This window comes from Tenrec ecaudatus, chromosome 6 (genome assembly GCF_050624435.1).
Source record: "Tenrec ecaudatus isolate mTenEca1 chromosome 6, mTenEca1.hap1, whole genome shotgun sequence".
Classification (NCBI taxonomy): Eukaryota; Metazoa; Chordata; class Mammalia; order Afrosoricida; family Tenrecidae; genus Tenrec; species Tenrec ecaudatus.
In genome coordinates, this window is record NC_134535.1 from 38,702,807 (window position 1) to 38,729,782 (window position 26,976).

At 44.1% G+C, this 26,976-nt stretch overlaps 1 protein-coding gene and 1 pseudogene across 4 annotated transcripts in view; one reads left to right on the forward strand and one right to left on the reverse strand.

Moving 5' to 3' along the window:
* POC1B (POC1 centriolar protein B) overlaps window positions 1-26,976 on the forward strand; it is a 120,439-nt gene that overhangs the window by 15,362 nt on the left and 78,101 nt on the right. For all 4 annotated transcript variants that reach the window (XR_012784893.1, XM_075551196.1, XM_075551194.1 and 1 more), the window contains 2 exons: window positions 11,009-11,180; window positions 17,134-17,313. Coding sequence is in view for 3 of the 4 variants with exons in the window: in XM_075551196.1 (XP_075407311.1) it covers window positions 11,009-11,180; window positions 17,134-17,313 (352 nt within the window). In the remaining variant the exon portion in view is untranslated. The remainder of the gene's footprint in view (window positions 1-11,008; window positions 11,181-17,133; window positions 17,314-26,976) is intronic.
* LOC142450542 (nucleolin pseudogene) lies at window positions 7,543-9,166 on the reverse strand (annotated as a pseudogene).

The window sequence follows — 26,976 nt, forward strand, 5'->3', positions numbered from 1 at the left end:
CAATGACAAAAAAGGAAAAATCTATAAATAGTTCCAGGTCTGTTTTTTGTTGGTTTTTTTTTTTTACCTTTAGGAGTGTTTTTCCAGTCGAGTCTGATGGGGTGCCCCACTCTGTTCCCAAAGTGTATTTTTGGCATTCCCCAGCTATTCATTGGTAGTCGTTGTTTTTCTCCCTTTGCTGCTCTGTTGCATGCCCTTAGTGTTTTGCTCCAGTGTGATGCTCCACTCTTACCCACAGTGCTCTACAGTCAAAACCTCTCCCTGAGTGTTACAGTTAGAGCCATGGTGCCAACTAGGCTGCAATGAGAACACGTGGGCAGAATTTAATCAGGTCACAACTTGATTGGAGTGTGACTGAGATAAAGAAGGCTGGCATCCCATCTCTCTTGCTCCCTGGTGATCCAGCCAGTGTGCTACTACTTGAGCTAGTTCTTTGCTTTGACTTGTGCTGCACTACCTGTGGGCCAAGCCGACCCAAGGATCTTGTCACTAGAGCTTGAGGCTCTTTTGAGACCTGCTTCGCCATGCTGCTGGCACATACATCATGTACATTGCTTGAGCTTGAGGCTGGTGGATCCTCTTGCCATGCATCACTTGAGTTTGAGATCCAGTCGGGGCCAGCTTCACTAAGCTCCCGTGATTCTGACTGTTGCCAACCCACACTGCTTTCTGCTGCCTTTGAGCAGACTGCCTGTCTTGCCTGAGGGAAGACTCCACTGTCAGCTGTATTGACCTCGGACTGGCAGCTCCAGTGAGTTGAATGAGTGTTAGTATATTAACTGTTCCACAAAAGTGAGTTGAACTGAGCCCTTTGTACTGCTGTGTGGACTTAGTTATCTGTTATAGTCCTTCTCGCTGTATAAGCCTATTCTTTTACATACATATATGTGTGTATATATGTATATATGCACACACTGTATATACTTGGTGTATAAGCCAAGTTTTTCAGCACATTTTTAATGCAGTTTTTGTGATAAAATTAGGTGCCTTGGCTGTTATTCAGGTTGGCTTATACTCGAGTATATACAGTGTATATATCATCATAAATGTCCTGCTTTTGTTTCTCTGGAGAACCCTGCCTAACACACTGAGTTCCAGGAAGGTATATCTACCACCCAGGTTGACATCTCCAATTGAATATGGAGGTTTCAAAGAAGTCATAGGAATTTTCATGTTTCCTAATTCATTTTTTCCACACGGTTTTTGAAGACCATCCTCTGCCATGAATTAACTGCCCTAAACCACCACCATCTCTTACCTGGATTATTGCATGCATCTCCTAATTGATTTATACCTTCAGCTCTGTCCCCATAAAACCCTGTATATTCTGAACACACAGCCAGATTGATAATTTTTTGTTTATATAATGAAAGTTTTATTGTATGGCTCAGTGAATTTTCACAATGTGAACATAGCTCTGCGAACACAGTATTACCAAAGCCCCAGAAATCCCTCTGATGCACCCCTCCAGCCACTCACCACCCTTCCTCCTGGGGAATATCTTTCTCTTTTTTTACTTTTCTCCCAACAGCTTTATTGGTAAGTAACTTACATATCATATTATTCAATAGTTTAATCATTCCATCATCTCATGGAGAATTGTACAATCAGCCCCACATCTATTTTTGAGCATTTCATCCTCCCCCCAAAGTTAAATGGTCCTTAAGATTATTTATGCAATCACAATCCATCCTAAGGCTCCCTTCCCCTTCCCGTCTTCATTAGTTACTCCCTTCCTCTCCCCTCCCCCTTGTGTTCCCTAGATCCCCTTGTTTCCACTATTATCATTATGCATCCACTCCTGTGCTTCACAGCTGAGGGATCCAACAGAAAGCAATAGAAAACAAAGTCACGCTAAATTGGCTAAGGATAAAAACATAATAGTATACAGACAAAAATACTAATAAGGAGTAGGAAAAGACCACTAACAATTATAAAGCCAGGGAAGAAATGTCTGTCCTGCAGCCAGTCAGAAATACTTGCACCCAGAACAAATTCAAGTCGAGTCTGTAGGGTGGTCAAGTTGGAACCAGCATAATCAGCATCTCAATGGTCTCTGCCCGTCGGTAAGGCTGATGGAGACTCTTGCCTGGGGCTGGAGTGCATCTGCCAGTGGCTCAGCCTGACTAGATCCTCTGCAGATGGGATTTCGGTGCTCACTGCCCCCCATAGCCCTCCACAAATTGGGCGTTCATAATTTTCACCCTGATGCTTTTCTCCTCACTGTATTTGAGTTTTGTAAGTGTCATCTGTGGGTCACACAAGCAGGTGTGCTTCTGCCGTATGGACTTAGTGGACTCCTCACATGGATGGCTGCTTATTTGATTAGACGCCTCAAAGACACCAAACACCATTCTGATTGCTAGCCGGGCACCATCTTCTTTCTTCACCACACTTGACTGTAGCACCCTTCTCGTCAGTGGTCATTTCAAAAAGGTATCAAGCAGGGCCATGATGGAAAAACTGATTCCTCTTAAGTTGGGGCTAGGATTTAATGCGAGGCCAAAACCCATTCCTGGATCTGTGCCTTTCTTTATGTATTTCGTGTCTATTTGCTTTACTGTAGCTGGGAGCCAATACATAAGTCATATCATTCCATAACCCAATCATGTCGAACCTAATCGAACAATTTTCTTGCATACTCCTACATGTTTTCCAAAATATACTTTTTTTCCCCCTGGACTTCTTAACATCATGCCCGTCTTGTCTTACCCACCCCTCAATAACTCCTTTCCCCCAAACCCTTGGTATATTTCTCTGTAGGCTCAACATCCTGGGTTTCATTTTCCAAAAAATAATAAAATAAAAACACAGTGTCAACAGGGTGAGCCCCAGTAGTGATGCACCTCTGAGAAAAACTAATGTGAACAAGCATAAGCATACTTCAACAGGATGGCCATCACAGCATTGCCTGGATCCTTCGTGTCTTAATGCAGCATACCGAGCATTGTACCAAGACCTTGTTTGTTCACCAACCAACAGGACACCATGTGTTTTCCGGCTTAAGTCCTCAGGTTACAAGTGTGTCTGGAGTAGAGTCCAGTTCCTCAGTGGAGTTCCCATTTGGGGTCTCACCAATGCAGCCTCTGAGACATGACCCCAAAGGTCAGAGTTTAGTTTCCCCGGGTTCCTCCCAGATGCCCTAGTTCAGTTCATCTCTCCTACTGACCATCACTGAAGACCCTGCCCCAAGAGCATCCTCAATCTCTCCTCCTCCACCTGGTAGTCAGCTATCCCTCCTCACTCCCCAACAGACATGGGTGTGGTGGGATATAGGAACTCTTTTCCACTGATGGTGGACTTGTAAATATATCCAGCCACTATGAAAGGCGATATGGCAATACCTAAAACAGATGGAAATTGAACTACCCTATGACCCAGAAATAACATTAATGGGCATATACCCTCAAGAAATCAAGAAATAAGAACCAGATCCCAACAGATGCTTGCTCCACCTTGTTCGTTGTACTACAACAATAGTAAGACGCTGGAAGCAGCTTAAATTCCCTTCAGTAGAAGGGTAGATTAATAAAAACTGGTACATGCACACATCCTTCAACAACATTGATGAAACCAGGAGACACCTCAACTCGTGGAGGGATCCGGATAATCTCTTTTTTAATTTTTTTTCCAAGCCTTGCTTCATATATTCCTTCGACAGTTTATGAGCCCCCCCCCACACACACATACTGTATGTATGCCCGGCACTGTTGGAGCTGGGGTTCTGCGGTCTCCCAGGCTGTAACGTCTTCCAGGTTATCATGGGGCAGTGAAGACCAGAACAGTTCCCACGTAAAACACCATCATAAACAAATTTGGGGGAAAACGGAAAGTTACCATCCTTACCTCCCTACTTTTTGCTTTCCTCCTTGCTGAAAGGAGCCCTGGTGGTGTGGCGAGTTACAAGTTTAACTGCTAACAGCAAGGTCAGAAGTTCGAACCCAACAAAAGCTCTGGGGAGAAAGTTTGAGGCTGCCCTGGAAAGGCACAGGGGCAGTTCTACTCTGTCGCATAGGGTCCCTCTGAGTCAGAATGAACTCCTGGGCAGTGAGTTTGCTTTTTTTGGTTTTCTAACTTTGTCTTCAGCTTTTGCAGACGATTCTTTCCGCCAGCAATGCCTTCCTCACTGAACTGGGAGTAAGGGCACCTTCACGTCAGCGTCAGTGCTCAAGAACCATCTCTGAGCACCTCACAGGAAACGTTGCGCTCCCTCCTCTTTCAAGACCCTTACTCTAATTTTTTGCTAGGCCTTTGTCACAGGTTTAATTGTGTGCCCACCCCCACCCCCCCTTCCAAAAAAAAACCCCATCGTGCCAACTTGGCTCCTGGATAATCTCTTAACAGAGTCATTTGTTGCTTCTTCCTGACCTTTATAAAAATAGAATTTAGTTACCCCAGGATGAATATACTGAAAATTTATATATCCATATTTTTATATGTGCCCTTTGGTAAATATTTACAAACATTTCAGTTGTGTCTATAACTAGAATTTAAATTGCTGGGTTACAAAGTGAATCGATGAGTGATGGTGCCCGGCTATCAAAAGAGATAGCGTCTGGGGTCTTAAAGGCTTAAAGGCTTGAAGGTAGACAAGCAGCCATCTAGCTCAGAAGCAACAAAGCCCACATGGAAGAAGCACACCAGCCTGTGTGATCACGAGGTGTCGAAGGGATCAGGTATAAGGCATCATCACAACAACAAAAAAATCTTACCATAGTGAATGAAGGGGGAAGTGCAGAGTGGAGACCCAAAGCCCATTTGTCAGCCACTGGAGATCCCCTTGCAGAGGGGTCTAGGGGAGGAGATGAGTCAGTCAGGGTGCGAGGTAGCACCAATGAAGAATACAGCTTTCCTCTAGTTCCTAAATGCTTCCTCCCCCCACACCCCCATGATCCGAATTCTGCCTTCCAAGTCTGGATAGAGCACAGGATGTACACTGGTGCAGATAGGAGCTGGAAACACAGGGAATCCAGGGTGGATGATCCCTTCAGGACCAGGGTGTGAGTGGTGATACTAGGAGGGTAGAGGGAGAGTGGTTGGAAAGGGGGAACCGATTACAAGAATCTACATGTGACCTCCTCCCTGGGGGACGGACAGCAGAAAAGTGGGTGAAGGGAGACATCAGGTAGTACAAGATATGGCAAAATAATAATTTATAAATTATCAAGGGCTCAGGAGGGAGGGGGAGCGGGGGGGAGGGGGGAAAAAGAGGACCCTATGCAAAGGGCTTAAGTGGAGAGCAAATGCTTTGAAAATGATGAGGGCAGTGAATGTACAGATGTGCTTTACACAATTGATGTATGTATGGATTGTGATAAGAGTTGTAACAACCCCTAATAAAACATTTTTTTAAAAAAACAAAGTGAATGAATGTACAGTCAACTTCAACAGATATTTCCAAACAGCTTTATTATTTTACTTTCCTAGTTTCTAATATCCATTGCAGTGGCTACACAGAAACTCCTAAACAAAATTCACGATTAAAGGGTTTGTTAAGGAAGTGAGTAAATTATAATGCCAGTGAGTGATGCTCAGGGTAGTTGCTTATCAGGACATGTTACAAAGTTTCAGGTCTGCTAACAAATACCAAAAGAGGCATACCGCTTTGCTGTAAACCTCAACATTAAGGCATTGGGCTGAAGATCTGTGGTTCAGTGATCCCAGCTCCCTGAATTCAATGCCCAGAAGCACCCCATTCCACCAAGCCTCAGCTCAAAGACACTCAGTTCTACTTCTGAGGGTCAGCAAGTTCAACTCCCCTAAGAAGTGCCCAGAGGCCCCCACTCTGCAAGTCAGCCTCCTGCACAAACGCGCTCCGCTTTCCGCGCTGCGGGCGTTGTCAGGTCCACCAGTCTCACGCTCTGGCACCTGGTGCGCTGCCTGCCGCTGCTCTAACGGCATAGCCATCACCTGGATCCAGGCGAGTCACTACCCAGGAATCTCAGGTCCAGAGGGCACCCTCCACGCCTGGCTCTTGCTGGTAACGCTCTCCCTGCTTTTGCTTCGCAGAAGGTTCATTTCATGCACAGCAGGATGGCACATCCTAGTCTCAATTATTCACAGGTGAACAGTCAGCATCTTCTCCCACTTTCTTACCAGGCCCATGCAGCAAAAGATTGTTTGGTGAGCGTTCGAGGCTCTAGCTGGGAAAGCCACATGAAATCGTGCAGTGCCGCTACAGTTAGAATTCCCGGCATCATTTGAGAGCCTGGGCGCATTGTTCTACATCCTCACGAAACTTGCTTTCGTTTATCTTACTGCATGTAGCCTTTTTGATGAGTAGGCAGTGTTAACTCCTTGTGGTAGTCATTTGAAAGTCTTGGTAACAAATGAGACAAATTGAGAACCTTTTCGTCTGTTTACAGTTGTTCGGTGCTATTGGTTCCATGCAGAGCCTCTTCACCCGTGTGCACAGCAGAATGAAACGCGGCTGGTCACATGCTGTCCTCACATTGGTTACGTTTGAACCCATTGTTGCAGCCACTGTCTCGATCCATCTCATTGAATGCCTATTAAGTAATAGCACATCCTCTTTTGTGAAATGCCTGTATAAGGCTCTTTCTGTTTTCCTATTAGATAGTAGGTTTTTATCTTCTAATGTCGTGGAGATTTTATAGATGCATAATTTGTGTACAAGTACATATTGCACATACCTTGTCTCATTCCGTGGCATGCCTTCTCATGTATTGGTGTCTTGGTGGGAAAAAGTCTTTAATTTAGTGAATGGAATTACTTTTTGTATATACTAAAAAGTGTAGGGATCAAAATTCAGTTTTTCCATCTGAACATACAGCTGACCCAATATCATTTCTTGGAAAAATAACTTCCTTTCCCCTTGTCAAAGTGATACTATTTTTTTCAAAGTGATACTTTTAATGCTTAATCAGAACATGAAATACTCCTGCTGAAAATCCGTCTAGAGTTTCCGGCTGCACTTAATATTGAAAGTACACCTTTCATGGAGGCGTCTTGTCTGGTGTCTTCCCCTGGCCGCTCCCTCCCATTGCCGGCCCTTCTCTCCCCTCCCGTGTGGACACGGAGCTGTTGTCCTGGCTCCTCCTTGCTTATTTGCATCAAGTGGGGGAACCTTTGCACATGGAGCCACTTTTGCTCAGAGCACTTAGGCCGTTTCCTTCACTCAGGCCTAGGCTCATGTACCCCTTCGTCAGAGAGGCCTACTCAACCATTTACCCATCCGAATGGATGACTAGGGGATGTGTGCGAGGGAGCTTCAGAGAATTCATGGAAAAATTCCATTACTTCACAGCGCCATTTTTCTATGAACTTTTTGGTACTGGCTTGTCAAAAGTCTTCTGTTTGTTTCTTCAGAGTTTAGAACTTTTTAATTTGTCCCAAAGTCACTGAAGTAAATTCCCCCCCCCCCAAATGGGGGAGAAAAAAAACCCTATCTGTAGAAAAACCATGGATTTATACAGATAATGAAATATCTCCAAAGGGGTCTCTACTCGGAATGTCCACCACAGGCTCTGTCATGATCGGTAACTGTAACACCCAGTGGGAAAGACAGGGCAAGAAGAGTTATTAAAACTCCATCTTCTTTCCTTGTGGTTTGTGGTCTCCTCCTCTGTCTCCCCAGAAGCCACCTTGCCCTCCAAAGCCTCCCCAGCATCTGCCACCAAATCCACCATGGCCATCTCTGCCACGGCCACCTCAGCTCCCAAACATTCCTATGCTGCCACCTTGTCCCCTGAAGCCATCTTCATCCTTGGGCATGGCCCAGTCTAAGGTCATTTTGTTGCCATGGCCTTCTTGGCTGCTTTAGCATCCTCCTCACTGTTGAAATCCAAAAGCCAAACTCTTTGGAAGAGCCGGTTTCCCTAGCCAGTGACGATCCTGGCCCAGAGAGAGTCATCAAACGATTCCTGCAAGGTCTCCTCAGTGGTTTCTTCAGACAGCCGTTTGAGAAACAGTTTTGGATAGCTGGCTCTGGGTATTAGGTGACCCCTTGGCTCCTTGCAACTCCAACTGGATTGCTTTGCCCTCAACTTCTCTTTTATTACAAGAACTTACAGCTTCCTTAGCACCTTCAAATGAAGCCGACTCTGGGAGTGCGTACCTTTTAGATGTGCTGTTCTGGGGCACCTGCATAACAGTTGCCTTCTCAAACACCTCTCTTTTGCAGGAGAGAGAGGTTACTTAAGATGAGAGTTTTTATTCACCGCTCCAAGTGCTGCTCTTCCCACCTTGATGACCCTGACTTTGTCCTTCTCCCCAGTGTAGTGCAGATATGCACCGGCCATTACTCTCTGTCCCCTGCTTCTCTTCAAGGGTTTTTTCGGCATCAGCTTCTCTCTTAAACTCAAGATATGCAATCCCTTTACTCTTTCCATCTTTGCTGACTAATCTGATCTCCATAGCATCTCCAAAGACTTCTTTTTAATTCGTCCTGAATGACTCCCTAAGGCAAATTTTTGGCCAACAGGGTCCTAGCGTCTTGATCTTTCTTACGGTCCTTTCTCTTTGGTCTCTAATGTACTCTCGTTGCCCCAGTGAGTTCCTAGGCATTTCCCGGGTCATAAGCATATACAAAATCCACATAGCCAAATTTCCAATTCTGACCATCACAGGAAGATGGTTTTTAGCAAAACAGGTCACTGAGACTAGTTTTAAATTCAGGAGCAGATTTATTGCAGTTCAGATTTCCAATAAAGAAGTTGAAAGTTGTAGTGGGTTCTACAGCTTCCACTTTGTTTCTTGGCTTCAGGAGCAGATTTCTGCGTGGCCATTTCCTTCTTCCATTTCCCAGATATTTCTTTGACAGGTTCTTTCTCCCCTTCCTCTCCCTCTTCATCTTCCTCCTCCTTGTAACTTCATCCTCCTCATCCTCATGGTCGTCGTCATCCTCCTCCTCAGCCACACGCTTGGCTTCTGCAGGGACCGCCTTGGCCAGGGCTTCTTGCTTGTGGCTGGTGCCGTCTCCATAGCCTCTTCCTCTGAGGCCTCCGCCGCCACCTCCCCCTTTGATACAGCCCACTGAAACTCCTCTTCATCCTCGTCATCATCTTCTTCACTGTCATCTTCAGCCTCCTCATCACACTCGTCCTTCTTCAACCCCTTCAGTGTAATTCTTTGAGGGGAAGTATGTGTGTCTTGTTTGTAATATTCAAATAGGATCCTAAGTGTAATCTGTATAACAATACCTCATTTTCCCCTACTTTGTGTAAATTATTAGACATAGGTAATTCAGATACTAAAGTACTTACTATGGATGGACTATGGTGAGATTTCATCAATTTTCTGAACATTTAAAAAAGTTTTTATAGCATTGTAAGTTAAAACTTTTGAACTCAAAATCCAAATGAATTTGACCTTTGTTTAGGAAGCTAGAAGGCGTCCGGTGGCTTTCCATAACTAAGCCCTGTATCTCTTCTTTGGAGTGACTGGGAAGTGCAAATTGTTAAAGTTCTCCAAAGCTGACTGAAATGGTGGAGATTTGCATCCATTTAGAGCAGTGGTCCTCAAACTTTTTAAATAGGGGACTGGACTATAGTTAAAAAGAAAAAAACAAACTATGAACAAATTCCTATGCACACTGGGTGAGTCGGCTGGCAGGACAGGCAGCAGCAGCAAAAACACCCGGAGGACCGGATAACTGTCCTCGGTGGGCCGCATGTGTCCTGCGGGCCGTAGTTTGAGGACCCCTGATTTAGAGTTACCTCAGAAGAAAGTCCTGTCCCCAAAGCAGTCATTGCAAACCTTATCAAGCCCTGTTCTACTGGGATGCCCATTGGGTTGCCGTGAACTTGGAATTGACTCAAGGGCAGCCAGTGTGGTTTGGGGTTTAGAACAGCCGTGCTGATTGTATTTGACATTTATAAAGTTTCATTGTCCTTAAGCACTTTATAATTTGGACAGTGAGTCTCACTAGCCTGGTTCCTGTCTTTCGTTTCCTATTCATTCTTTGCCCTAAACATTTATTTCTACCACTGATTGTATCCTAAAGCTTTAAGCTAATGTTAATACACATGACTTTTTTGTAAACCTCAGAAAGCTATAAACTGATAGATAAGTTTTAAGATATTACTGAGTCAGTTGGTAAAACTGGACTATATATGGTAGATTAAAGTATTACATCAGTGATACTAAGGATGCTGTGATACCCCTGCCCTCCATCGATTTAGACCCGCAGCGACCTGCAGGTCAGGGTAGAACTGCACAGTAGGCTTTCTGTGGCGGTCAAGCCTTTGCCGAAGCAGCAGCCTGCGTTATCTTCTGTACAGTCGCTGATAGGTTTGAACTGCCCACCTTTGGCTAGCAGTTCGGTGCTAACCCGCTGTGTTCCTAAGGTACTTATATCAATCAGTTTCCCAAAATTGATAGCTGTGCTGTGGGTAAAAAAAGAATGTTCTTATTCTTAGTAAAACGTACTGGAATATTTATGAATAAAGATATCATGGTATATAACAACTTACTTCCAAATTATTAAAGGAAAAATTGTGTGTGCATATACTGGGAGACGGAGAGGTATGCAAATAAGTACAAAAGGAATTATAAAGCAGATGGGGAAATATAACAACGGATGGATCTGGGTAAATCTGCTCAGTGTTCTTTGTAATATCCTTATAACTCTTCTGTAAATAAAAGATTATTTCTACAGTTTAACAGTTTAAAAAAGTCCAAGAAAAACGTTCAGTCCTCATGGCAGGTTAGATAACTTCCCCAGTCACCCAGGTCCTTGCAGATGCAGGACCAGCCCCAGTCTAGTGCTCCATTGTACGGTGCTGCCTCTTTCTAGTAAATGGGTAGTTAGTGCGCTCTGGCTGAATACTGGATCAGTAGTCCTCCTATGTGGATACACATGACACGGCCAAGGATGCTTATTAGTGATGCAGCTAATATTTTTCTCATTGCCTTGTCAGGCTTACAACCCTCAGCCCCTCAATTGCCTGGATGATTTGTTGTTAGACATGCTGTCCATTGTAATGAGACATGTATACATTTGCATTTTAACAAACAGCGGTTTTTTTGTTCTTCTATTTCTTGATAGCTACTGCTTCTTGGGATACGTTTCTCATGCTATGGAATTTCAAGCCACATGCGAGAGCTTTCAGATTTGTAGGTCACAAGGATGTTGTAACCAGCGTGCAGTTTTCTCCGGTCGGAAACTTGTTGGCGTCGGCCTCACGAGACAGGACTGTTAGACTCTGGATTCCTGATAAGTAAGAGAAAAGCCAAAAAACCCTTGTATGTCTCGCATTTAGAAAACTGGTCATCTGAGTCACGTAAAAAGCATATACTGCCAGGACTATAACATCTAATTGTAACACACAATATTTCTTTAACTTATAATTATGACTTCTGTTGGAAATGATGTCTACCTATGGAAATGTACTTAATATGCCTGTAATTCTCCCTGCCTAAGAAATACACACACACACACACATATAATCAGTGTGGTTTTTTTTTGTTTTAAGTTTTTTTAGCCGCCTAGTTCATTCATAGAACCTTTCAGAGCCCTTAAAACCAACCCAAACTAAATTCAGTGCCATCATGTCAATTCCAACTCATAGCACCCTACATAGGAGTTCCAAGACTGCATTTTTATGAGATCAGATTACCCCATTTTTCTCCTGCAGCGCACCTGGCTGGTGGGTTTGAACTACTGACCTTGTAGTTTAGAGCCCTTCTATCCCTATTGAAACCTCCTGCCAGAATTGGTCTTGGATTTGTAACACTTTTACTGGGCTCCACAATTTTGTAAGGAAATTCTCAGACAAAAACATAAATTGCTTCATTTTTTCCCATTGTTTATTTTGGTACTCATCATTAGTAGCTCCCCAAAGTTGCTTCATTTTTAAGATGCCATTTAAATCCTAACTAATATCCCATTTAGTTTAAGTATTGCTGATCCATGATTAAACAAAACAAACTTATGTAAATTTTCAAACAGGCATAAAAATAGAATGAATATCTAGGGTAAGCAATTATCAGTTTTCCACTAATTTGTTCCTCTTTTTTTTTTTTTTTGCTGGAGTACTTATAGAACAAATGTCACACATCATACCATTCCCCTGCTGAAAACTTAAAGAATAAGCCTTTGAGCAGTCTCCTGACTGCATTGTGTGTCTGGATCTGTTTTGAGATTTGTGATTGAACAGGCCAGGGCACTGCCAGATGAAAGAAAGCTCATTTGGGATTCCCCACTGCTGGGCACTGTTTTCTTTCCCTCAGGCTGCTCAGGGATAACTCCATGCTAATGGATGTAAAAACTGCTGAAGAGACAGGACACGTTATAACAATAGTGTGGATGCGGGTATAGAGGGACTTGTAGGGCGAAGAGATCAGGGTCTAAGGTAAAAAGCATTTTCTAAAATTCTGAACTCTGGAAATAAGGGCTGGTGTTTTTGCTGTCTGCAGTACGATGCAGTCTCAGCCCCATTACTAATTCAAGAGAATCTTGGTGTACTAACTCTGGAAGGAGAGGTGAGCTAAATACATTCCTCATTTGTATTAGCTAATGCTAGTACAGCAATTGACTTTTGCAGATGTTTCTAGTGTCCAGTATGCCATGGTGGGGCCCTGGCATCCATGGATCGTGGCACTAATGCCTTATCCTTTGCTGCCTAACAATTCACAAAGTTATAGCAGTAACTATTGGTTTTTATACTTTTCTGCTTTGTTTGTCTGAGTGATGCTTCTGTCCCATGTAGTGTTGGCTAGGCTTCCCCACTCAGTTCCATTAAATTGGGAGATGAGCTACATGGACTCAAGCCCTCAGTGACATGCCTGGGGCCTTGTAACTGGCTCTTTGGTTGGACCTGTTGGCTCTCCACCTGCCCTCTTTCTGGTACGGTAACCTTCCTGTAAGGTAGACTTCCTTACAGCCCGGCAGCTGAGTTCTAGAAGATAAAAAACCGAAAATGCTGGGTCTTATAAAGGCTGGATGTTGGCACAGTGTCATGTCTGCTACCTTCTCTTTGGTCAAAATAAGTCACAGTGCTAACTCAGACTAACAGGGACGAGAGATAGACAGAATCCATCTCTTGAGGGCAAGAGTGGCATGTGTGCACAGGGATGAGAGGGATTCTTGGCACCATCTTTACAGACAGACTCCACAGCTGGGAAGGGGAAGGCTAAGAACGGAATAGTGGTAGCAAGTTTACAAGCAGCTCTAGCCTAGGAGCTATTCACAGCAGGAGATCAAGAGAATTTAGGCTAAGAAGGTAGAGAAACAGTCAATAAATTGAACAATGGATTGTTATAATATCTGTAAGAGCTCCCAATAAAATGTAAAAGAAAAAAAGGTTGGAGGCACAGAGCTTCCACCAAAACAAGGTGAGAAACTAGAAATTACATGTCATGCAGCGAGCACAATGCACTCATAGATCACCTTCCTGATTTGCTTTCCTTGTGTGACGGCTCTCATGATGAGGCTAGCCTCCAGCCGAACGAAGGAGAGCTTTTCAGAACAAAGCAATCAGGGTAGCCAGCTGGAGTGTGGAACTAAAGATCAAGGCAGACGATACTGCCTTCTCTTGGTTTCCTGGTCATTGAGAATGCTAAGTCTTTTCTACCTGCTTCCTTCGGACCACTCAGTATTTTTGACTTCTACACATAGAAATTGCCCTTGAAGCCTCATTGAACTTGTCACAGAAAGCTCCCTTATAGTTATTGGGTTGTTCTCCTTTTTTAAATACTGATTAATATTAAGAGCTTTGTCTCGGTGTAAATCATATTATACAGCAGGTGATGGAGCTTTCTGAGAAAGTCACCTTTGCCTTTTGCCTGAAGGGGAAGCCAGGTTAAGTGTTGCCCTCGAATGCCGAGGCACAATGGTGAATAAAGCATCACCCCTGTCCTCAAAATCTAGGAAGAAACAGGTCTCATAAATATATCAAAAACCATTTTACAATGTAGTAATTGCAATAGGTGTCACAGATTGAAAGCGGTCGAGCCTGCCTCGGCTGAGTAGTCATCAGCTTGGTCACACTGAGGATGGTTTGGGGTCGAGAAGCAGGAAGTCGTATGTACGTAGGCAGAGATGTGTCTGAAGCACTGTGACTGCTCTTAGAATACCAAGTTCAAAAGTTCAAGCAGTGGCAACAACCTCACCAAGGAGCTTGAGCCGTGTGTGTGTGTGTGTGTGTGCGCGCGCATGCACGCGTTTTGGGGAAGTGGGCAGTGATCCATTTACTTTGGATTTACATGATTGGAGTGATGCTTTTAGTAAAATCAGAAACCCAGTATGTAGGTGACCTGGGGCGGGGTGTGTGTAAAAATTGTAGCAGAGAGACCAGATAAGAGGCTTTTGCAATAATCTCAGTTAAAGCTGATGTGGACATGTCTAGATTGAGGCTAGAAAGAAGAGGCGGGATTCTAGAGATAGTTAGGAAGTAGAAAGGATATGGTTTGCTGACCAGCTGGTATGGGAGAGTAGAGAGTAGTTTTGTGTGATTTCCATACTCTGTCTTGGAATGGGCAGATGTTGCTATGGGAAACCAAGCAGTGCTAGAAGAGGTGTGTCTATGTGGGAAGTCAGGGTGAGCATTTGAAAATCTGAGATGTATTCTGAGGTTAAGAGACCTCAAATTCAAGTATATCGTATCGAGATGCATGTAGTAAGTCTTAAACAGGACAAATTGCCTGGATGTGGGAGAGCAACAGCCTGAGGCTCCAGTGGTACCCAAAGATTCACAGAAAGCTTTCCCTTCTGGATGGCTGGGGGAGGGATGGTGAGGTCCTGGGGGAGGGATGGCTGGGGGAGGGATGGTCAGGGATGGTCACATCACAACAGTGATGTGAAAGGAGTGTGAACCCCCGCGGGCTGTGTGAAAACTGACAAGTGGCTTGAGGGCTCCCACTGTAAACCACTGCTGCCAGGATTTAAGCTCTAATACTCCGACTGAATTTTGTGTCCTGATCTGTTCTTCCAGCAGTTTTGGCAGCTTCCCCTGGAGTAAATGCTAGGGGGATGTACCTCTAACATAAATGCAAGCTTCTAAATGAGAAGAAAAAAATGTAAATCTGAGTGTCGTGGAAGTACTTGGAGAATGAAACCAACACAAAGTAACATATCCCAAATGTCACAAAAATTACCCCAAATTAAAATACCGTGCATACTGAGTAAAAGCCAACCGGAATATCAGCCTGAGGCACCTAATCTTAACACAAAAACTGTATTAAAAATGTGCTGAAAACTTGGCTGGTACACTAGTATATACAATATATATTATAGAGACCCCTATGAAGTCTTAAGACCAAGACCAAAACAGCTCATCTTGAGGCCATAATGGTGTCCAAATGACACAGCATGGCTAAAAGTATAAAGCATGGAGAACAAGAGAGTCATCACAAAGTTAAGCTTGGTGGCTGGTCAGTTCATCACAGTGGCACGTGGGGCCACGATGAGGATGCATGCACTGTAGCATATGAGAAAAGCCTAGAAGTTTTTCCAAAATGGGTGATGCTGCTTGGTGGTGGTGGGGCGGGGGCACACTGGAATGATCCAGGGATCATTCTGCAAGTGCAGATACCTATACTTTATCTTGGATTATGGACCATAGTACAAACATTTTAATTAAAAGTGGGTCACTGAGGAAGTTTTTGTCTGCAAATAAATTTGGAAACCCATGCTTTAGAGCAGAGATGGGGAACGTCGGCGCCCAAGCCATGTAAAGCCTGCAAATTCATCAATATCAGCTAACATCACATACCCTTCACCAAAGAGAAGCCGTTCCGGCCATCACACTAGGGGTGAGTTACTTGCACATTTGACCAAATATTGCTCATTTTAAAGTTGATAATTTTGCATGGCCTGTGAGTGAGGTTATAAGTTTCCAAATGGCCCATGGCAGAAAAAAAGATTCCCCACTCCTGGTTTAAGGATTGGTTCAGGGCCATCTAACCAACATGATCAGGGGAATGACTTATACCCATGCAACCTAGTACCCAGTTTCCATCAGGGACATGCCAAGCAAGTTCTGGAAAGCTGGCCAGGGGAGTCCCAGCAATGCATGGTGAAACACTCTCTGCTTGAGGGCAAAGCTTTTTACATTGCTGAGCAATGGTCAGAAATAACTCAGGGGAGGCTGCATTTATATAGAGAACTCAAATTGGATCAAGAGTTCTCACTGTCAGCTGTAACTTTCCACAAATCTCAAAAGACCCAAACCAAACACACTGCCATTGAGTCAATTCTGATTCATAATGACACTAAAGGACAAAGTCGAACTGACTTAGTAGGTTTCTGAGACTAAATCTTTGTGAGTAGAAAGCCTCATCTTACTCCTGTGGAGCAGCTGGTGGTTTCAAACTGTTGACCTTGTGATTAGCAGCCCATTGTGTAGCCACTATGCCATTAGGGCTCCTGGCCTGCAACCTGCTGCTCAGAATTTAAGCTTCACTACACTTTGTAACTACACCGCTGTCTAGCTTGCCCCAAATCATTTAGCAATCGTTCTGCATCTTCTCAAATGTCTCCTGTTATTTTCCCACTTTCCCCTTCCCTTGATTTCAAGGGGCGAAACAAAAAACAAACAGCAGCAGCAATAACCACAACAAAAACTGTATCTGAAATGTTAAGATGTTTAGAAATAAAGTGGATTGTTGCCATTTATCCTTTGCTTATGAATATAAGAAAGGGCCTCGAGGTGAAATCTCAGTTCTCATTAGTGATGATTAGAAATGTGAAATGGGACTGGGAAGCTAGATCCCCTAGCGTTATTTTGTGTGGAGCCAAGTGTCCTGTGGCATGTTTACTTCCCAACCCAGTCTGTCAGTCCATACAGCTGGATTTCATTGATCTTAGCTTTACTGTGTTATAAATTCTTCCAACTGCATCCTCCTACTTCTAGAGAAAAAACAGGGATTTTAAAAATTCTTGGTAGAAATCCATCCAAAACACTATCTTCCCAGCTTTCAATTAAAATTAAACCAGCAAATGCCTGGAAGGGTAGCGTTAGCCAGAGTCTTTCTTCTAAAATACGGCGTTTCCCTTTAATTAGCAAAGCCGGTTTAAAACCAGAAAATACAGTAAAACCCAGCCTTTTAACACTTTTGTTAATGTTGAGAGGAGTCCAACCATTTCGTGGGTTTCAAAGTTGATAGGTGATAAAAGGACTGGAATGAAACAGGTCATAAATACTAAACTGTGGTTTCCCCCTTTTTTTCCAGGAAGGGGAAATCTTCTGAATTTAAAGCTCACACTGCCCCTGTTCGAAGTGTGGACTTTTCTGCTGATGGCCAATTTCTAGCAACTGCTTCTGAAGATAAATCTATCAAAGTATGGAACATGTATCGTCAGCGCTTCTTATACTCCTTATACCGCCATACGCACTGGGTACGCTGTGCCAAGTAAGTGCAATAGTTCTGTTATAAGATTTCCAGTTCCCCTCTTTCTTCTTCATTTTTTTTTTTTACACTATGGCTTATGCTTGGCTTTAACTCCCAGAAAAGACCAGAACCAAACCCACACTCGCCACCATCAAGCTGACACATAGCACCTAAAGGACAGGGTAGAACAGCATTGTAGGTCTCTACGGGGACTGCACTATACTAGAGCAGAAAGCCATGAATCATTCACCAGTTGTTTACAGTGAACTACGCTGTGCTAGAAACACGTTAGTAAACAAAAGTCCAGAACCTTTGCTTTCATGGAGCTTCCGGAGAAAGGAGACAGCCTGTAAACAAGGAGGAAATGGCTACAGAGGGTCAGGTGGTGCTGAGTGTTGTGGAGAATAAAAGAGCTGAGTGTGGGGGTGGGGGGTTGCGGTGTTAAAGAGGTGGTTAGAGACAGCTTCACAGATGGTGGCCGTGGGGTCACCTACAGGAGTGGAGAGGCTGAGGCTTGGAGAAATTGGGGCAAGGAATGCTTTTGGATGAGAAGCACGTCTAAAGTCATGAGGTGGGGAGTGTGTGGTGTGTTTGAGGAAGAGCAAGAGGCTGGTGTGGAGCAGGTGTCAGGGAGAGGGCTCAGGAGTCTGAAGTCAGGTCAGGGCCAGTTCTTGCCAGTTCCCTTAAGTTAGAGGAGGTGACATTGGCACGTGAGCATCAGAGGAGTGTTACGACTCTCTGACTTCGTGTGGAGAGTAGACTGCTAGAAGTTGGGGCAAAAGCAGGGAGACCCAGGTAGGAGGCGGCTGGTGTTGTTCGGGCCCTGGCTTGGAACAGGTGGTGTCAGTGAAGACTGTGAGAAGCGGTTAGAGTCTAGATATGATTTGAAGTTATAATCGATGGTATTTGCTCTCGAAAAGGTGTTGATAGAGAAAGAGACTCCATCCTGGCAACGATCTGTTGTGCTTTTGTAGAGCGTTTTCTGAGCTGCCCGGTAACAGCTCTGGAGACTGCCGTGCGCGCGATGGAGCCTAGAGGACTCAACGAGCCATCTCATGGCGCCATCAGATGGGTGCTGGGAGGTAAGGGGGGCGTTTTCATTTTGCATTCAAGGACAATGACATTTCAAGGGCTAAACCTAGGACTTCCTTAGCTGAAAGTGATAGAAATTCAATTACATGCTTTTTCTTTCCTCCAGATGGTTGTCAGTGCTTGAAAGAAGGGAGACTAGAGCCTGAGACTCAGATACCATCAGGACTCTCTCTGTCCTTTCTGAGTCTTTCTACATTACCCTCGTCCTTCTTGAAAACACGCTGGCGCTGAGGCTTAAATCCCAACTTAAAAAGTTTTTTTCTAACTGGTTTGAAAAGTACCAGGATGACAGGCCCAGTTTGGGCCCCTCGATCAGCACTTCACATCACAGTGCGGTCCGGTGGGTTAGGCCCACTTTCTGGCTCAGCCCAATTACCTAGGGCAGGGGTGAGGGGTGGGTGTTGGTTAGTGTCCTGTCACTGCCCTAAATTGCTAAAAGCCTGTTTCCAAAAAGTCACAGCCTGGAAAACCCTTGGGCTCATCTACTTTGTCCTATAAGGTTGTTTTGATTTGGAATTCAGCATCGGACAAGGAGTTTAAAGAGGCGACATACATGACAGTTCCCCAATTCTCATTGTGTCATTTGTATTTATTTACTGAATGACAGTGTCAGTCAGAAGAGGAGGCAGAGATGGATCGTCTCGTGGTTGGAAATGTCGGTCCCCTTTCTCAGTTCAAGCTGTGAGGGAACGCTTTCACTGTGTCTTGTAGCAACCGCACTTCCTCTTTCTGGTAGCAGCACCTGAACTTTGGGTGAGGAATCGGTCCTTCTCTCACCAGTGGACATTCAGCTCAGGCTTGGCCTGGTAAAAGGATGTCAGCCTCCATGGAGTTAGTGAGCTTCCCTTCCAGCACTCCTCTTGGACTCACAACCCTTTCCATTGGACTGTAGGCTCCTTGAAGCCTGTCAGGGCTGCGGGGCGTGGTTGGCAAGAACTGACCTGAGAACGATGCAGCCTCGGAGGAGAATAGAGTTGCTTGCTCTTGCATTTAGCCAGGTCCGATATTAGTGTGTGCATGACATAAGTCTCTCCAAGAAATAGCTCTTCTTTTTAAAGAAAGCAATCAAACTAGGCTTTTCATAGTCAGTGGTACCGGAGCAGAGTGGAGGCGATCGTCAGGTCCAGTGGCATAAATCCCAGAGCCGTGCTTTATCTCCGTTCTGACCACCACCGCCCTACTTTATGAGTCACCAGCAGCCATCTCACGAATGTCCCCACTGCCTGGGAGAGTCACATTCATTCCCATCTTCCCTTTCATATGACCTTGGTGAAATGCAAATCTGGTCAACCTATTCATCCTTGGCTTTTGTCCCTATTCATCCTTGGCTTTTGTCCCTTTCACCCCTTACCTTACTGCCACCATACAGAGTTCCCCAAGCGTGCAGGGCTCTTTGATGTTCGGTGCCTCTCCCCATGCTCCTTTCTGTGGCTGGAACGCCCTAGGCACTGCCCTGCTCTGCATTTCCTTCTTCCTCAGCTGAGCCGGGCCCCTCCTCCTTTGTCCATCCATTGCCCCGTCTGTGAGGCTTCTTGTCAGCTTTAGTTTCTCTTCCTATGAGACGTTGAATTGCAAGTGGTCTGTTCACATTATGTGCTCCTCCCAGGCAGGCACTGCTCCTTCAGCCGTGTGGGCACCACAGGAAGGAAAGCATCCGGAAAGTTGCTCTGCTGAAGGAAAGCAGACCGTAAACAAATACAGCCGTGATCAGTGGTCTAGCTGTAAATCATGGCAGGTAGCAAGGAGAGAGAGCTTTCAGTCCCTTGAATTGAAAAAGGAAGACGTTGGCAGTGCATTAGAAAGCGCCTGGGGCACAGCGGGTTAAACTCAGACTGGTAGCCACAGCCACCAGCTGTATGTAAGAGCAGGAGAAGAAGGAGGCGCTGCTACGGTGAGAGTTTTCCGCCCTGGGAACAGTTCTACTCTGTTCTGTACGGTTAGAATCCATGTGAAGGCATTGAGTGTGAGCGAGGGCATAGAATTCAGTCTTGTCGTCCTGTTACCCTGCGTGGCTTGTAGGTGAGAGGTGTTCTTGTCTTGCGGATGTCAGGGGAGGCATCTCTACTATGGTGACACTTGAAGAGATCGGACTAAAGTAAAGGGGCTTCTCAGAGGAGAGTTTTCAGATTCTGTAGAGCATGTTTCCAAATTTATTTGGGTTACTGCCCCTTTAAAAAAAAAATTTACTCAGGACCCTCCGGGGCAATTAAAAACTTTTGTGCTGTAGCCCATAGTCCGTGCTAGAGTGTAGGCACCCGCTTTTGCAGCACAATTGTTCCCGCACCTCCCAGCTGGGAAACTGGCTGTTGAGGGTTCGGTACGGGGATGGAATGAGGTGGGGAACGCTCATTCATTAGAATGAAATAACGAAAAGTTGATGAGCAGGCTTAGCTTGATTTCTATGTGGCAGTGGCTCTTTGGGAATGTTCATGAACTCTTCAAAGAACACTCATTTTGTATACGTGCATATTAAAGTCCAGGGATAGTGACCATTCTTGTGATGCACGGAGACATGGCCTCACTCTCTGTTTTAGTGAACTCTGCTTAGATTGGTATTTGTATGCTCAGCATTCCTGGTTATCATAAATCGTATTTGACATGTTAAGATCTTGTAGATGTGAGGTCCTTTTGGTCTAATTTTTCTTTTTTAATCAGTTGGTTCCTTACTATTAGGAGTGGATCAATCATTTGTAATTCTGCATAGGCCACACTGGAGGAATGGTCTTTAATAAATAATTTGATTAAATGTAGTGAATACAGATTTCACTTTTGGACAGTATTCCATATATGTGTTTCACAACATTATTATGGATCCTTTGTTACAGACATAATATAATCTCTTTGCTTGGTTCATCTTAGGCATTTAGAGAACAAGAGAGAGTTAAGGCCAGTGACTAGCAGGACCAGTGCAACTCAGGTTCAGCCCCTAGAAAGCCTGCCATTTTCCTTAAGATCGTAGCCCTATATGGAGCTGTACGTCTCCATCTGTGCAAAGGCAAAGGGTGGGCAACAGGCTATAACTGGTCAAAGATGCCATCCTAAACCAATCCTAAACTCCTCTGGTTCTCTTTAAGAAGGGGAACTTAGGAATGGGGGTGGGGGTGGGAAGCTTGCTAAATAAGAAAACAAACCAACAAAAAAAGAACTTAACCCTGGTGGGCTCATTCTCGACCAGGACTCTCTCCAAAAGGTGTACAGACTGCAAATCCCAGTTTTAATTATATGCTTAGAAGTGAGAAAACTCTGAGGGAACTAAATCCGAAAGAAAGACGGTGCCAGTCTACTTGTTTAAAATGCCAGTGCACACTTGCATGGGGCTCAGACATTCCCCCGTGCAGCCAGAGCCCTCTCCCCGTGTAACAGTCAGAAGGTAACCAGAGGCTGTTCCATGACCTCTGGAACGCAAACAAGTGGGTTTGTTGCGGCGGGTGGCGAGGCGGAGAGAAAGGGGGGGGCGAGAGTCTGGCTCCTGTTTGAGAACCTTGTCTGGTTAGCATATATTCAAAACAGATTCAAAACAAAACCTAAAAGCAAACTAAGTGCAATCACCTCGATTCTGACTCTCAGTGACTCTATAGGATAATAGTAAGACTCCCCCCTCTGAATTTCTGACACTGTAACTCTATGGAAGTAGAATGCCCCATCTTTCTCAAGCGGAGTAGTTCGTGGTTTTGAACTGTTGACCTTGCAGTTAGCAGCCCAATGCAAAGCCAGTATAACCAGGCCTCCTCCCACATATACAAGGGAACTTTAAAAAGTTTTAAAAATAATGGAATTTTTCTACAACCTATTTGAAGCCCTGTAGTAAGGTATATACTCGAGTATATGTCGATGCAAATATCAGCCGAGCCACCTAATTTTACCACAAAATCTGCCATAAAGATGTGCTGAAAAACTCAACACTTACATGAGTATATACACTTTATGTCAAAGAAATGAAATGATCATTTCTGATAGGCAAGTATCCTGTCTCCTGGGCCAGGCAGAGAAGAATCACTACTGCTTGCTCTTCATCAGTTTGTCGTAAAACTATGCCTCTTCTCTGTTGACCCAGTGTCTTTCAGTTGACACTCTACAAAGAGGCCGATGAAGGTGGTGCTTAAGAGCTCAGGCTCAATAACACGCCGTCCGGGGCCTTTAGTCTGTTCCCCTGCGAAATTGGGATGATAGTGTCATATCAGAACAAAGACTCAAACCGACTCCACTGAGCTCCCCCTGTAGTCTCTTTAGCATTTCTATTTTCAGATTTCTGTTTCTTCCTTCCTTGAACATTACTTCCTTGTGGTATGGTGTGTTAGTCTGGGTAGACTAGAGAAACAAATTCATAGAGACACTTAGTATGTGTATAAGAAAGAGCCTTTTATACACAAGCGATTCAATATTGAGAAAACATCCTAGCCCAGTCCAGATCAAGTCCATAAGTCTGATATTAGTCCATATGTCCAATACCAGTCTATAAACGCCTCTTCAGTCTCACGAAACACATGCAATGATACTAAATGCAAGAAGATCACAGGCCAGGGGTTGGGAAGTCTTAAGGATCCAGTGGCGATATAAACATCTCAGCACTGGCAGGGGTTTCCACTTGGCTTCTCCGGCTCCAGAGGTCTGGCTCCATCGGCATCTCTTCATTTGTCTTCTCCACAGGGATGTCTCTCAGGGAGTGAGCATGTGTCCCACCTCCAGCGAGCTATTTATCTCCTTAGTGTCTCTAAATGAGGCCATCAAGCTGTGGTCTGAGGACAGGCTAGACTTCACCCCTTCACTCTGAATCCTCAACTTGACACCAGATTATGTAACTACCACATATGGTTTAGATTACAAATTTAAAAAGGTACCCTCAACAGAAATCTGGGAGAGATGTGGGTTCAGCTGCCCAAACAACTTTTCCCATTTCCTAGGATGCACAACTAAGTGCTACCTCTCATCTCGTGCTTAAAACAATCTCCTCATCGATTATGTCCATTTGTATGATTGTAGGGGCATCAGTTTGATACCCACTAGTCTTCCAAAGCTGGAAATGGATGTTGTACCAAAGGAGCTAAGAAGCCAATCCCAGAATTAATGTGGATGAGTTAAATATGTATGAATAGCCATTAAAATGGCAGGGGCTTGTGGAAAGGAAGAAATCTGCCTAGCCAGCTTTGAAAACATACTATGAAAAAATGTAAATGTAAAGTATTAATAATGGCATAATTTAGGAACACCTAACCCTGGGAACTAAATTTCTGGTACAGATGACATGTAGGAAGGGCAAAATTCAGAGCTCTTACTGTTGCAATGGTAATTCAGAAAGCAAAGGTCATTAGAAGATAGGAAAGGAAGAGCAAAGCGGATGTCAGAGTAGCTAAAGCTAATGGGAGAAAGGATAAAGTCAGAGCTTAATAGAAAATTTCAAAGGGAGGCTTAACAAGACAGGTAAAAATAATGAAATATACAAAAACTTAAAGGTAGAAAACCAAAAGGGAAGAAAATGCCCAGCATATCTGAAACGGAAAGAACTCAAGAAAAAATTCAAGTTGTAATATTGAAAGGTTCTATGAGCAAAATATTGAATGATGCAGGAAGAAGGCGATGGAAAGAATACACAGATTGACTGCACCAAAAAGAACTGATCAACATTCACCATCTCAAGAGATAGCATATGAATGAGAACCAATGATGCCGAAGGAAGAAGTTCAAGCTGCACTGAAAGCCCAAAACAAGGCTCTGGGAATTGATGAACTATCATTTGCAATGTTTCAACAAGCTGATGAAGAACTGGAAGCACTTGTCAATGGCAGGAAATTTTAAAAACAGCTACTTGACCAACGGACTAGAAGAGATCCCTATTTGTACCCATTCCAACAAAAGGTAACCCAATAGAATGCTCAAATTATAGAATAATGTCATTGGAATCACATACAAGTAAAAGTTTGCTGAACATTACCCAACAATGGCTGCAGAAGTACATGGACAGGGGACTGACAGGCTGCGTCCAGAAGAGGATGTGGACTAAGGGAGATCACTGCTGAGATGGATCTTGGCTCCAAACAGGGAGTACCAGAAAAAAAATGTTTATTCGTGTTGTATTAACTATGTGGATCACAGCAAAGGCATTTGACCGTGTGGATCATAACAAATTCTAGATAAACTTGAGAAAATTGGTATTCCAGAACACTTCATTGTGCGTATGCAGAATCTATACACTCAAGAAGCGGTTGCGGAAACAGAACAAGGGAGTGCTGCATGATTTACAATCAGGAAAGGTGCGGACACGTGGGTTGTATCCTTTCACCATATTTATTCCATCTGTACGCTGAGCAAGTCATCCGAGAAGCTGCCTTATGTGAAGAAGAGTGTGGCATCAGGATTAGAGGAAGGCTGATGAACAACCTGCAATATGCAGATGACACAACCTTGGTTGCTGAAAGTGAGGCGACCTTGAATCACTTGATGATAGTCATCAAGTACTTCAGCCTTCAGTATGGATTGTGACTCAATGTAAAAAACAAAATTTTTATAACTAGCCCAGTAGGTAATGTCATGATAAATGGAGAAAAGGTTGAAATTGTCAAGGATTTCATTTTGCATGGATCCAGGATCGATGTTTATGGAAACAGCAGTCAAGAGAGCAAAAGATGTCTTGTATTAGGTAAATCTGCTACACAAGACCTCTTTATAGAGTATTGGAAAGTAAGGATGTGTTACTCTGAGGACTACGGTGTGCCTGACTCAAGCCATGGTATTTTCTTTTCTTTTTTTTAAATTTAAAGGTCACATTTATTAAGTCTTAAAAAAGAAAAAGACAACACAAAGACACAAGACATATCATCAGGCTGAGACGGACCACCAGTACGAGGTTGAACTGGCATCCAGAGGTTTGCTGAGATATAGTGCTCTTTTGAAGGGCACGGGAGAGCAAAGGAAACTCACAAAAGGTTCATGGCAGACCAATGCATCACACTTACAGGTGGGACCACAGAAGCAGGAACCATGATTGGGTCAAGCACATTGTTAGATAGAAGGGCTTACAGGATTGGTCTTCAGCTTTCTGACCAAGACATTCAGCGAGAGTCTAATCGGGTATGACCAAGACTGTGCAACCCCCTATACTGTACCAAATATGGGAACTTCCATTAAGGAGACACATAGGCAAGTGCTTGAGAGATGTTCCCCTCTCTGGGATGGCCAAGGAGGGGTGGAGGCAATCCACTTTCCAAGGCATTCTGGTTAATGATCAGAAAGCATTCAGTGGAGAACTAACATGTGGGGTGTCTTTGGGGCTGTCACAAGTATGATCAGAATTTAAGCTCTGATACAATCTACCTCTGGTCATACATTATTACTACTAATCGTTCTTTGAACACACAGGCTAATGTGCTTCTGTGTGACTTCTCTGACGCATCACTTAGATCGATTGTTCTCAACCTTCCTAATGCTGTGACCCTTTAATACAGTTCCTCATGTTGTCGTGACCCCCAACCATCAAATTATTTTCATTGCTACTTCATAACTAATTTTGCTACTTTTATCAATCAGGCGACCCCTGTGAAAGGGTCATTTGACCCCCAGAGGGACTGCTGATTAGATCATTGCTTGTTTAAAGACCACCCTTTAAAGACCCCATACACTATCCTTTCTGATAGCTTGGCACCGCCTGCTTTCTTCTCCATACTTTACTACGCAGCGCGTCTTCACTGATCTCTTTGAGAGGGTTAGTGTTGAGCAGGGCCACACTCAGGAACAAATTGCTCTTAGATTTGAAGCCAGGGCATTTCATTTGCTACACATGCATGTGAACGTTGGACATTGAAGAAAGACATGTGAACGGCGGTGCTGGAGAAGAATATTGAAAGTATCATGGACTCTTGAAAGAACAAACCAGTCTGCACTGGAAGAGGTGTGGCCACAGTGCTCCTTAGAGGCGAGGATGGCGAGGTTGTGTCGTTCATACTTTGGACATGTCAGGAGAGATCTGTCCCCCGAGAAGGACATCATGCTTGGTAAAGTAGAGGAGCAATAAAAAAGGAACACCCTCAAGGAACTGGATTGGCACCATGACTGCAACAGTGACCTTAAGCATGGAAACAACTGTTTCATTTTGTTGTGCATAGGGTCGCTGTGGGTGGGAACTCACACAGTGGCACCCAACAACTGTTGCTGTGAACAAGGGTCTAGGAATACCTGTCACTGTTTTAGCCAAAAACAGAGATTTGAGAAACTCTTTAAGGAAATCCTGAAAGCTTGAGACATAAGGAAATAGTGGGGTTTGCTATCTCCAAGAGTCTTCAAAACTCCAGTGAAAACCAAGCAAATTATATACCCCAAACTATATGACAAAAAACTGATTTTACACGGTTTCAGGAACAATCGATGCCTCAGACAATGAAGCAGGATTTTGCGGTGATTTTAAAAAAATCATTTTATTGGGCCTCATACAACTCTTATCACAATCCATACGTACATCAATTGAGTAAAGCACCCTTATACATTCATTGCTCTCATCATTCTCAAAATTCGCTTTCTGCTTGGGTTCCTGGAATCAGCTCATTTTCCTTTTTTCCCTCCACCTCCCTCCGTGTTCACCCCTCCCTCATGAACCCTTAATAA